This window comes from Platalea leucorodia (assembly GCF_965183815.1).
Source record: "Platalea leucorodia genome assembly, chromosome: 4".
Taxonomy (NCBI): domain Eukaryota; kingdom Metazoa; phylum Chordata; class Aves; order Pelecaniformes; family Threskiornithidae; genus Platalea; species Platalea leucorodia.
In genome coordinates, this window is record NC_138826.1 from 87,918,432 (window position 1) to 87,931,567 (window position 13,136).

General features: G+C 41.9%; 1 protein-coding gene across 4 annotated transcripts in view; it reads left to right on the top strand.

The window, feature by feature from the left end:
• Positions 1–13,136, top strand: part of PTPRB (protein tyrosine phosphatase receptor type B) — a gene marked incomplete at its 3' end in the record, with an annotated part of 67,437 nt that overhangs the window by 32,529 nt on the left and 21,772 nt on the right. For all 4 annotated transcript variants that reach the window (XM_082310694.1, XM_082310691.1, XM_082310693.1 and 1 more), the window contains 10 exons: positions 1,068–1,334; positions 2,658–2,921; positions 4,174–4,437; positions 5,390–5,653; positions 6,387–6,650; positions 7,560–7,829; positions 8,460–8,723; positions 9,560–9,823; positions 10,213–10,494; positions 11,697–11,975. In XM_082310694.1, the coding sequence (XP_082166820.1) occupies positions 1,068–1,334; positions 2,658–2,921; positions 4,174–4,437; positions 5,390–5,653; positions 6,387–6,650; positions 7,560–7,829; positions 8,460–8,723; positions 9,560–9,823; positions 10,213–10,494; positions 11,697–11,975 (2,682 nt within the window). The remainder of the gene's footprint in view (positions 1–1,067; positions 1,335–2,657; positions 2,922–4,173; positions 4,438–5,389; positions 5,654–6,386; positions 6,651–7,559; positions 7,830–8,459; positions 8,724–9,559; positions 9,824–10,212; positions 10,495–11,696; positions 11,976–13,136) is intronic.

Sequence of the window (13,136 nt, forward strand, 5' to 3'; positions counted from 1 at the left end):
CTCAGATTGGTCAGATTCCAGTGGAGCCTGAGGTGTCACTGAAAGTGCCTTTAGCATAGAAATCTGGCACTTCTGTTTCTTGTTGGACCTTGCTATGTTATGACAGTATTATAAAATGGGGAGGATTTTTGATTCACTTTTATATGAACGTTTCGTTTTTTCAGCTATATGCCTAATTTTCTAGCTTTTGTTAATGATTGCTAATCCAGTACTATGTGTGCAAAAAGGTTGATATAAAACAAGAGATGAAGCTTGCAATCACATTTCGTTAAGTTAAAGGGTTCTTTATTTCAGTTGTGCTTGGTCATGTAAGCAGAAATACTTAGAAAGAAGTAACTGTATTTCCTTGCTTTGACCAACTATTGCCAAATAAATAAAAAAAATAATAATTTGGGTAAAATTTGTGCTAGATATTCCATTCCTTTCTGTTCTTTCTTTTTCCTTTTTGGTCTGGGTAAGTTTACCAGCTTGTACTTAGATAAATGTCATGTCAGTTTAACAATTAATTCATCTTTTGATGCTAGAAAAGTTAGTGTCCTGCAGATCTTCTGACGTAAAAAGTAAAACCAAATACATCCATCTCAGTTACCCCCAAAATTAAAGGGTCTGACACTTCTCTGAGGTATTCATCAGACTAGTTTGCCATTTAATAGGAATGAGAGATGGGGAATAGGAGAGGAAAAGGAGAATGAAAGACACAGACTGTATTTGAAATAGTCATCACAAAACCAAGTGATTTCCTAAATTGATGGCTTTTGTTTAATAGTATTTATAAGATGCTGTTGCTTCCTGTTCACTGATCTTGAATCATTTTGGTCTGACTGAGAAAAGCTGTGCTAAAGCCTGCAAGACCTTTCTGTGCCTTAGATAGTTTCCCATAGACCACATCCCATCAGACAGGAAGCAGTCCACAGTTAGATTATTTTTAGTCCTGTTGAGTCTGGCTGCAAATTGGAATGTTCTTTTGATGCACTTCCTCAGTGTGACTAAACTTGGGTTATTTGGGAGATTTTGTTTTGGTTTATTTTATTTCTCCTCAGTAACATGATGACAATTTTTTTTTGCAGTGCCAGCCCAAGTGACTGGTCTGACCGTGGCAAGTCAGGGATCAACGAACAGCTTGTTCACTAACTGGACAAGGGCGCTGGGAGATGTGGACTCATACCAAGTGCTACTGATTCACGAGAATGTTGTCATTAAAAATGAGACTGTTCCCAGTGAAACCAACAGATACCACTTCTATCCCCTGAAACCTGGAGGAGTCTATTCAGTTGTTGTCACCACTGTCAGCGGGGGGATATCTTCAAGGCAAACAATCGCAGAGGGGAGGACAGGTAAAAAGGAAAATGCTCCAGCATCTCTTTTGTCAGTTCCTAAAAGCTGAATTGATTAAATAGAATGGTCTTGTGATTAAGCCACTGGGCTGAGAATTTAGATATACAGGAGTTTCAACCATGTAATTCCTGGGTGTGACCTCAGGCACACTGTGGGTCCAGATTCATGTTAACTTACCTTTAGGGAGCTAACTGCTCTGCCTGCAACAGGAACTCTGTACAGCAGGATCGCTCTGTAGTGAAGACAGAAATATGCCCTGAGAGTGATGTACAGCTGTGGTGGGTAAATCGCTCCTTGGAAGGGACTTTCTTGTTCCGTTGGCTAGATGGCAGCACAGGGTGATTGCTCCTTACTTAGGTGTGCAAATTAGCTGCCTAAAGGTAGTGGGATGAATTTGTGTCTCAGTCTCTCATGACCCATTCTTTTTCTCCAGTCCAACATTGGAGAATGTCCACCAGGATTACTTACTCATTATGAGGCCCTTCTATACTGCATAGGACAGGATTTACTATTGCGTCAAATTCTGTAAGTTTAATGACTCATGAAACCAGTCCTTTGAATATTTAAATAGAGGGAAAAATTGACAACACAGTGCAATTTCACCCTTTATGTGAATTCGGTGAGGGCAAGGCATTCTGCAGTTTGCTCCAATGTTCTCCTTGAAAACAACTATTTTCAGGTTAAAAAAACAAACAAACAAACAACAAAACAATTGGAAAAAAATAACACGAAAAATCTTAAAGTACGTACTTTGTAAAATCTTCTAGTATTTTTGACTCTGGCAGCTGATGGGCAGCCCCTCTGCTTACCTACTGAGGTAAGTCAGTTCAGTGCATGAGTCCAGTGAAATCGTGGCAGTTCATAATGATTAAGGCCTGCCCCTGTAATAACTCTGACAATTTTGTACCTGAGTGATGGTAGTTCTGGTAATGTGGAGCCTTTGAGCTCACCTTGCAGGCTTGAAAAACAAATTGCATTCATGTTTTGGCCACTAGGCGTCAGAGAACTCATTGTAAATGAAACACATTCTGCTATGGGCCTCAGCTTCATACAAGCCTCAGTAGTTATTGCTATTACTGACGAAGGGCAATTTGAGAGGATAACTCATCTTCCGGGATTTTAGAAATGCTGGGATCATGCCACCAAAGACAATTTCCTTCACTATATTCCAAAAAGCTGATGAGTGCTGCTGAGTGGGAGTCAGTGCAGAGCTTCTCAGGATTTCCAGACGGCTTATTTTGCACGGTGGCGTTCTGGGCATTCTCACAAGAATAGGAATTGGCTAGTTAAAGCTCTTCTGTTTTTTCCTCTTTGTTGCACAGTTCCTTCCAGCGTGACTGGAGTAACAGTAAATAACTCAGGTCGCAGTGACTACCTCAGTGTTTCTTGGCTGCCAGCATCTGGAGATGTAGACAATTATTTGGTAACACTCTCTCACGATGACCAGATTGTTCAGACCCTCACCATTTCCAAGTCCCTCAGTGAATGCTCCTTCAGCAGCCTTACTCCTGGGACGCTTTACAATGTGATGATAACCACAAAGAGTGGGAAGTATGAAAATTATTCTTTCAGCCAGGAACGAACAGGTAAGAGAGCCTCTGAGCGAATACAGTCACCATAAACACTTTGTATAGTCATTATCAATGATCTGTCAATATCTGACCAAACTGGCATGGGTGAGTAGGGGTTGTAGGATCAAACCATAAAATTGCAGCTTTACAGACTTAGTCTTATTCTTATGCCCCTACTGCTGCTTTATGTCATACAAAATTACTTCAGCATGAATAAAAGTCATGTGTCAGTGAGCAGAAATCATGTATCAGTTTTGGCTCAAATGCATTTTCCTGCCCTTAACCCCTCTGCTTGGCTCTTCAAGTATATCAAGGGGTAATGGTTTTAAACTAAAGGAGGGTAGATTTAGACTGAACATAAGGAAAACATTTTTCACGATGAGGGTGGTGAAACACTGGAAGGGGTTGCCCAGAGAGGTGGTAGATGCCCCATCCTTGGAAACATTCAAGGACAGGCTGGATGGGGCTCTGAGCAACCTGATCTAGTTGTAAATGTCCTTGCCCATTGCAGGGGGGTTGGACTACATGACCTTTAAAGGTCCCTTCCAGCCCAAAGCATTCTATGATTCTGTGATCCTGCAGAGCATCCCCCCAAAAAGTTATTCAAACACTGAAAGTACAGAGTAGGAGCTAACTACTAAAATATTAATAAGGTGTCGCCTAAATGAGTATCATCCACGTCTGTTGTTTTTGGTCATTTAACACCCGCGTCTATGGTTTTGGTCACGCATTGTTCAAGGAGATTGTAACAGGAATAGAGATATTTCAGAGAAGGGTGCCAATAATGACGGAAAACTTCTTAAAACTTCCTCAAAGATTGAAAAGACTGACACTTTACACTTGGTAAACCAGTAGAATAAAAGAAAGATGGTAAGGGGTGTTAAAATGACAAAGAGTATTAAGTTAGTGCAATTTGAGTCTTCTCATGATGTGAGTGAAAATCCAAGGGACAGACATTTGAATGAGGAGAAGCAAATTCAGGACTAGTGTGAACCTGTGGAACTCACTGCGATAAGCAAAACCATTCCAAAGTTCCAAAAGACCAAAAATTGGAAAGGCAAACTATTGTCATGTGACGTAAAGCAGGCTGGAAACTGCAGAATTACTATTTTAGAGGGTAGGGTATTGCTTAAATCCACGTTGTGGTCTTTTTGCAACTTCCTCAGGAAAGTCTGGTAATTACCACAAATGTAGTCCACTACAGCAACTCCTGTTACTTCAGGAAGTTATTGCCTTCTGAATCTTTAATTGTGTTTTTTTCTTTCAGTCCCTTCAAGTGTTCAGGGACTTACTGTCAGCAATTCAGCCAGAAGTGACTACTTGAAGGTGTCCTGGTTACATGCCTCTGGATATTTTGATAATTATGAAGTGATCATCAAGAACAACAATGATTTCATCCAAACAAAAAGTGTCCCAAAGGATGAAAATGAATGTGTGTTCACTAATCTGGTCCCAGGGAGGCAGTACAGTGTCACAGTCAGCACAAGGAGTGGGAAATACGAAACTAGTGAAAGGGTCTATGGCAGAACAAGTAAGTAAATACCCCAGAAGCCTCCTAAGACACTGTAGGATTTTTTTCTGTTTACCATATCTGGGCTCAAAAATCTCATATGATTTTAACATAGGATGTTGAGTGTGACTCTTTGAATGTGTGTCATTCCAAATATGGAAAGCAATATTTAGTTTATGACCGGTGTTCAAGTTGCAGACATACAGAAAGTGAAAGAAGAGACCTGTGCTGTGAACTTGGAAAGCAAATCTTGAAACATGGAAAACTGAAAAACAGTTGTAGAGATTTCCACATAAGCTTAGTATTTATGCTTAAATTATGCCAGAATGTACAAGACAGTTTTTTCTGGTCATGGAAATGTGTAAGGAAGAAGATAGGCTAGACCTCATGCTACTGAAATTACCCCAAGAACTGGAGTTGGAGAGCATGGGGCAAGAGTGGTAAGGTGGCTAGTTGTGAGCCAGCAGGGATCTGGATGCAATCTGCCTGTCCTCACCTAGCACTACATGTAAGCTAATGAGCCATGTTAAGAAACCAAGTTCATTAACACAGATGTAGCACTGGGCAAAAATAATTGACCTGCATTTGGCAGGAGTTGGGAACTGCGCAGTGTGGTGCTGCATCACATAGACAGCTTGCCTTGGGTCTCCACTAGCTCATGCCTCTTTGCACCACATTTGTTGTACATGCAGATCCTACTCATTTTTTGTTGGCTATGCAGACTCCCTGCAGGCTCCATTATTATTCGTTTATTATTTTTATGCTGATAGATAGTAGACTCCCTGTTCTGACATGGGACCTTCCAGTGATAGATACGGTGCAAACCACAAAGAGCAACCCTTGCAAATAAGTGCAGTCTACTGCTTTTCCTAGGGAACTGAATGAAAAGTTTTAGCTCAGGAGCTGTTATCTTTTTGCTGTGATCTCATAATAAGTACTGAGAAGTTTCCTATCTTTCTTCTCACCTCTTCAGTGCCAGAGTCAGTGAAGGAACTGACTCTTAGTAACAGAAGCACAGAAGATCTGCAGGTAACTTGGTCAAAGGCTGAAGGGGATGTTGATAAATATGAGATTCAGCTCCTCTTCAATGATATGAAGATCTTCCCACCCATTTTCCTTGGGAACACCGTTGAGGAGTATTGGTTCACAGCTCTGACTCCAGGACGTCTATACAAAATTCTTGTCTTGACAATCAGTGGAGATGCACAACGCGCTACTTTCATAGAAGGCCTGACAAGTAAGAAATAACGTGGTATTTAAAATGTGTTGAGGCTTCTCTAGAGGAAAGAATGAGGCACAGAAAATCAAGGGAGAACCATGATCTTATTTGAAGTCCTGTAACACTGTCATAAAGATAGCAGATCTCTTTCAAAATCACAGTAGTACTTCAGCCAACTTGATCTGTGCTTAATAAATAAATGTCACAGCCACCAATATTTGATTATTGGCAGATAATTTGACTTGTTGCATTGGAATGGTATGGTGATGTCAGCGTTTGGGTTTCTGTTATTCCCATGCATGCCAATTGTTTGCTTAGTATCTGTAGCTAAATCACTTAAGCTGTTTTACACCTCTGTTTACCCACCTGAAACGAATGGGTGAGATTATAACTGCAAAATGCCTAAGTAAGAGGTAAAGAGCTTTGATTTTCTGAGGTGTTTCTAAAGCATCATTCAGAGAAGAGGGAGGTTATCCAGATAAAAGAATATACAAACTTTTTTTCTGTTTAACTTACATTTTCTTTACTTTTCTTCCTGTAAACACATAGAATTGCTCTTCTAAAATGGCATGATCCTACACAAATGCCTTCAGCTTTACTTGTGTTTACCCGTGAGTGAAATTACTTGTACCTGTAAATACTCTTTGTCCTTTGAATCATTTTCTGTGGCCACAAAGAAGTAGGAATTAAAAAGTCTGAATCAAACAAGAAATTTGTGAGCAGGTGCCTTTGTGTTCCTTTTTTTTTCCAGTTCCAAGTGCAGTCAGAAACATTCATGTGTCACCTAACGGCATGACAAACAGCCTGAAAGTGAGCTGGACTCCTGGAGGTGGAGATGTTGATTCCTACACAGTGACAATATTTCAGCAAAACCATCAGCTTGATTCCCAGAGTGTCTCCAAACACGTCTCTGAGCACATTTTTCACAAGTTGGAAGCTGGGGAGCAGTACCGGGTGGTGGTGCAATCTAACAGTGGCACCTTGCACAACAGCTTAGCAGCTTTTGGGAGAACAAGTACGTTTCTTTTGAGACAAGGAGCAAGTTGCATTATGTCTTCCCAGAAGCTGTCCCTTATTTAATAATGTTAATGAACGTACCATTGGGTATGGGGAGACCCAGACTGACGAGAAGTTTTTACCTCAAAGAGCGTGAGTCCTCACTCTTGCAAACACTGAGGCATGGCTCTGTTAACATCAGTGAGATCTGTCATATGAGTAGCTTTACCTGGGTAAATGTGTGTGGAATTCAGGCCGCCAGCCCAAAGTGTGCCTTTATAGGATGAAGGCAGTTCCAGCCCTCCCCAGTCCTGTGCCTGTACCCATCCGACACATACATCGCAGGGCTCCATGTAGTCAAATACTGTGTTCTAGCAGAGCCCGTTGCATGGTCAAGGCTTGTTAGACAATGTATTGCACCAATATGCTGCGTGTCAGGATGCACAAACAGTTGAACACCTTGTTTTTAATCCACCCTCTCTCTTTAGCACCTGCATGTGTTTGCTGTGGCCTTGACTTTTGTGCAACAGCTGCTGGCTAACGTTTTCTATTCTGTCCCGCTTATTCTGTGCCGCTATTTTGCACCAATTTACCACTTCTTTATTTTTCAGTTCTTTTTCACATGCCTTTCTTAACTGTTTTGGTCAGTACATCTCACTCTCCTTCTCCCTTTTTTCATGATAATTTATGTATATCACTTGCTTCGCCATGCCCAGTTCAGATGTCCATGATGCTCTGTAACTTCATCTGATTGTATTTATGTCTAGGAATTATTTGCTTCTGCAAACACATGCACAGATATCCCTTTTCCCACAGGTGAACATGCAAATGTATAAAGATATTCTCTATTAATTACTCCATTCACAGCTGTGTATTGAATGGTCTGTATTTCCCCTGGTAATGTCCTGCCTTTCATTTTTGCTTCCAGTTCCAGCCTCTGTCCAGGAATTATTAGCCCATCATGCTTACAGCAGTCATTCCTTGTTAGTAACCTGGCAGAAAGCTCCTGGTGTAGCTGAAAGATATGACATTCTGCTCTTGAATGAGCAAGGAATCCTCCTGAGCAACAAATCAGAGCCAGCTACTGCCAAACAGCACAAATTTGAAGATTTATTAGCCGGCAAGAAGTATAAAATACAAGTTTTGACAGTCAGTGGCGGGCTCTTCAGTAAGCGAGCAGAAACTGTTGGTCGAACAGGTAATTAGAACATCTCTATTTATAGCTCCCTCAGTCAGATATCGTTAAATACATGAATCATCTGTATATCCTGATTCTGGAAAGATTCCAGTAGGAGCAGACCTCAGATATTGATGCATCATTTTTCCTGATATGTGCTTGGTATGTGAATCTGAAATCTGTTAGCATAATAATGTGGCCATAGTTCATAATAAGGATATTGAACCAAAGTCCTGGATGCTTCCACCAGTCTATCTGTTATGGAATCACCTGAATGCTTTACTGTCATCAAGTTTTTAATTCACAATCTCAAGGCTCTTAGTGCAGGATTTGACATTAATACACACCTCTAAACTGAGAGCCGAGTCTTGTAGTCTTTACTCAATTAAAGCTTCTTGTAGAAACTAATGGACAGTTCTGTGTGAGCACAGGCTGGAGAACCAAGCCTGCTGGGAAATACAAACATTGTATTGGAGAGACTTAGTGGCACCTCGTAAATGCCTTCCTATTGCTTCTGAAAGTTGATGTTGACATTACTTAGCTACTTGTGCCTTAATTGAAATGTATTCCAGTCATGAGTTGTTACTTTATTAAAGGTTCAGCTTAGTGGCTAGACACTTTGATATTTACTCTTGCATTTATCCTTTTCAGTTCCAGCAGCTGTCACAAATCTGAAGGTCACAGAGAACACCACTGACCGACTGTCCTTCAGCTGGACCACCTCACAAGGGGAGCTTGATTCATATGACATCTTCCTATACAACCCAGACAAGTCCCTTCATGACAGGATTTCAGGAGAGCAGCACCTCCAGGAATGTTCATTCCAGAACCTGCGGCAAGGCAGGATGTATCGAATGGTGATTGTTACCCACAGCGGAGACCTCACTAATGAGTCGTCTGTCTTTGGAAGAACAGGCAAGAACATCTAAGAAAATCATCCATCTCAAGTGTGATGCTAATGAGGGACACCAGTGAGCTGGTCTGAGTCTGATGTTCATGCTAGATTAGAGCAACTATGAGAAATACCAAAATTGGCTCTTATACATGAAAAGCATTAGATAAAGAAGGTGGTAAATTCTGAATGTTGTGGTTACAAGAGGAAAAAATGAAGGAGTAGTTCCCCAGTACTCAGGTCAGGAGAAGGACATCCCCATGTATGCTGCATAAGACTGAAAGGAAAACGGCTGTCTCCCATCCTAGAAGCAATATTGGTCTATGAGTGGAAAAGACAAAAGGCAAAACCAGTAGGGTTAATGGGGCAGACAATCTAGCAGTGAAGTAAAACTAGTTTCCCATGGGGAGCTCTGGCTGCAGCTCCATGTTTGTTTAGCCACACCTGGGAAGCAGAGTTTCCTAAGCAGTTCTAGCAGCCCTGACACTCTGTGAAACCTTTCTTTATCCTCTGAGGCACCATATAGTAACCGCTTTGTACCACTGCCTCTGTGCTTTCTTCAGCTACCTCAGAACTGGATGTTTCCAGACACTGACTGGGAAAAAGCTGCTTAGTATTTGCAAAACTATGTATTATAAATATTTCAGCCTCTTTTGGGGACAGTGGCAGTTCAAAATAAGAAAGGAAACTATTGCGATATGCCTCCTGATGGTTCCTGGCTTTTTGGCCAGCTGTGGTGGCTGTCTAGTTTATTACGTGGCTGTCATTACAGGATAAGCATAAGGTCTGCTTGACCTTGTTGCTTCTCCTGACCCTAAGGATGTTCTACAGAAAATAATGTTCATCCCCTGTTTTTCAGTACCAGCCCCAGTTGTTGGTCTTGAGGCATCCAACCGAAACATGACAGACAGTCTGTGGTTCACCTGGGGTCCAGCAGCAGGAGATGTTGACTTCTATGAGCTGACTCTTTACAACCCAAATGGGACACAGAAAGAAACATGGCACAGGAAAGACCTGAAAGAATGGCATTTCCAGGGGCTCATTCCTGGCAGAAAGTACACTCTGGTTGTGGTGACTCACAGTGGCGACCTGACCAACACAGCAAACGCTGAAGGAAGAACAGGTAAAAGACACAAAAGCTTTGGGATTTTTGTTTAGTCCCGTCTGTCAGAGTTCATATTAGTTCACAACTATGCGACAGACTTATTCTGAGGGAGGATTTATTATAAGAGTCACTGAAGGTGTAAAGTTAAAGGATATCCTTAAGGGTATTAAACCAATGGAGTGTGATTTTGTTCAGCACTGTTTTTCTTTCAAAGGCTCAGAAATATGTAATGTCTGTGAAAGTCAACACCATCAGCACTGATGCAGTAACTGGCTATGTACACGGGATAACATAAACCACTTTGTGATGCATGAAGAAAATAATGCATGTTTCATCTTATTTGTCTTGTGTAAAAAATTTGTTAAGAATCTCTTTTTTTTTTCCCTTCCCCCCCCCTTCCTGTGTAGCACCCAGCCCACCTAACACTGTATCCTTTACTGATGTTGCAAACACTTCTTTATCAATCACTTGGCTGGGTCCTCCAGACTGGACAGACTATGACGATTTTGAGTTGCAGTGGCTTCCAAAAGATCCCCTCACAGTATTCAATCCCTACAGCAGCAGCAAATCAAAAGTACGCATCATTTATGGCCTGCGACCAGGAAGACTCTATGAGTTCAGTGTCAGAACGGTCAGTGGTGACAGCTGGAAGACATACAGTCAGTCACAGTCTGCAAGTGTGAGAACAAGTAAGTAACAATTTCCACTGCACCCTAACACTCAGCTGGAGAAGATGCAAAACTGTTAAATCTTACCTTTTGCAGTCAGTAATTTCCATTAATAAATTCATGAATGACTGGCAATGAATTCAGCTAGACTCTAAGCCCTTGCTGTGTGCAAGGTCAACTGTTTAAAGATTGAACATGGACATACATTTGCAGTGTTCACATCCAGAGTAGGGCTGTTCAGTTGCAGAGCCTGAATCAATCACTTTCAGGGGTAAAATAAGGCTGAATATCCAAACTTCTCTGACGTTAGGGACAGTGGGATATTGAAATAATCAAAATGCTTCTGAACGATCAGACAGCAAGGATGAATGAAACCCTGCTGTACTAGATTTGAAACTGGAATCAGTGTTTCAGTGCTCTGAGTTTCTGTCAGTGTCTGTGGATCCACGTAATCTCTAGCTGTCTCTGGCAATCTCAGTAGCAGGCTGGTTTGAAAAAGTGACCTGGAATTGTAAAAATAACTGAGCCTTGGCAAACCCTCATGTCACTTGGGGTGGGATTGAGCTCCAAATTGGCATCTATGTTTAGTAAGCTGAGTAGCTCTTTAGACCTCATTGATCATATTAATTAAAATGAGAGCATAGCTACCTCTTTCACCTGTATTTAATCACTTAAATATAGGTGTCAGCCATCTGAAAGTGAAATCTTGTCCTTCTTACATGTTGCATGTTATAAATGATGCTCCAATATTACGTGGATAAAGCAGAGTTCTGTGGTATGTTTTACTAATATGGACAGACCACATGCTACCCAGGAAACCAGGCCAGTCATGAGATGACAGTCTTAGTATTGACTGATACTGTTGACTACATGTAACCTCAAATAGGTTGTAACAGAATTCTAGAAATCCATTGCTTTCCAGTGTTGCTGTTCTTGTTAAGACTTCAGCAAGTAGTTTTGTTTGCTTGTTTTCGCAATTACTGAAGCTTCACAAACCTGATGAGGCTGATGTCAGTAGATCCAATTTCAGATGGCTAAAATGAGTAAGACTGCCTTGCCCAATAATCAGGCAGCACACATTTGCAGAAGAGGTGAGAATTCTGGCTCCCAGCCTCCTGCTTCGATCAAATGGTTGATGCAGAATGTAGGGGCTGTGGGGTGAGCAGAGTGCATGATGCCTGATGCTTTTCCCATTGAGCTTCAACTTCTCAACATTCCTCTAGAACCAGACAAGATACAAAGTCTTCATTGTCGGCCCCAGACCTCTACTGCCATCGCGTGTTCCTGGACTCCTCCTGATTCTGACTTTGATGGGTATAGTGTCGAATGCAAAAAACTGGACAATCGTGAAGTGGAATTTTCTAAAAGGATAGAAAAAGACAAATCCCTGCTTAATATCATGACCCTCGTTCCCCACAAGCGATACCTGGTGTCCATCAAGGTGCATTCTGCAGACATGACAAGTGAAGTAGTTGAAGACAGCACCATCACAATGATCGACCGTAAGTGGAATTCAGAGTTGCTGTGAAGGGAGGCAGTGAGCAGCAATGAGCATTTGCTTGTGTTGGTTAGACAGCAAAAGGAGTTCTGAACTCCATGATTGCCAGTGTGTGGCACTCATAATCTGGTGGCCAAAATAGGGTGAACCTGTCCTTTGGCCCCTGTTGTGAGAGACAATGCAGGATTTTAACTATATTGCCTCTCATTACATTGCCAGACCTGCTTATTTGGCTCATTCATGAAATATAGCCTGAGAAACATGAAAAATTATTCTGTTGCTCTGATGTTCAGCACCAAAGATGTCCTCGTCATCCCACACCTTTAATTGTCCTCATGGTTGCTGCTTGGCTTCCTGTGCCTGGCTGTTTCCCCTCACAGCCGGTAGCCATCCTCAGCAAAAAGGTCCCTCAGTAAGGACATTGGATTGTGACACTGGGTCCTCTTTGGGCTCTCTATACACTCTTCTGAGATGCTACCTGACCAAATCACCTGTAGGAGTTAGACCTGAGGAAAGATCACAGATTTCCAAAGCATGTGCTTTGAAACAGCTTCATCAGTTTCTCTACCCTTAGGCTGCTGAGTGGAGGGTAGTGACAGCATCTGCTGGTGCCTCTGCACTGCCAGGCATCACGGCCGTCAACAGCCATTGCTAGCCCTAGAGCTGCTCCAATTTTTGCAGTACCGCTGGATTCAGTGGCACAGCACAACGCAGGGGCCTGAACCGCTCCGGGGCTAAACTTCTCAAAAATGACAGGATGGCCAGGAGGCCTATTCAGGGATGCTTCTATAGCTGTTTATTAAAAGCCACATTTCTGTGAAATGCTAGATCATAAAAAATATGTTTGGTTTGGGAGCTAGTGACCTAAGCTACAGAGTTCAGTCACCAACCCACCTTCTCCCTTCCCCCATCAATTGCCTTTTAATTGCAACCGTGTCATCTCCTTCCTCTACCACAAAGGATGCTGCAAATTCAGCTGTATTAAGAGCTAGCTACTCATGTCACAAGAAGTGAGACTGAGTCCTGTTTGAAAGTTAGCTGTTTCACGTTTGATCTTACTTGTTTTGAACACTGCTGCCCTCCCAGGCTCTGGTTAACACTGGAGGCCACACCTCAAGGGAACACAAAAAATTGCAGCTAGGCTTTGTAGGTCTAAGAGGTTTAG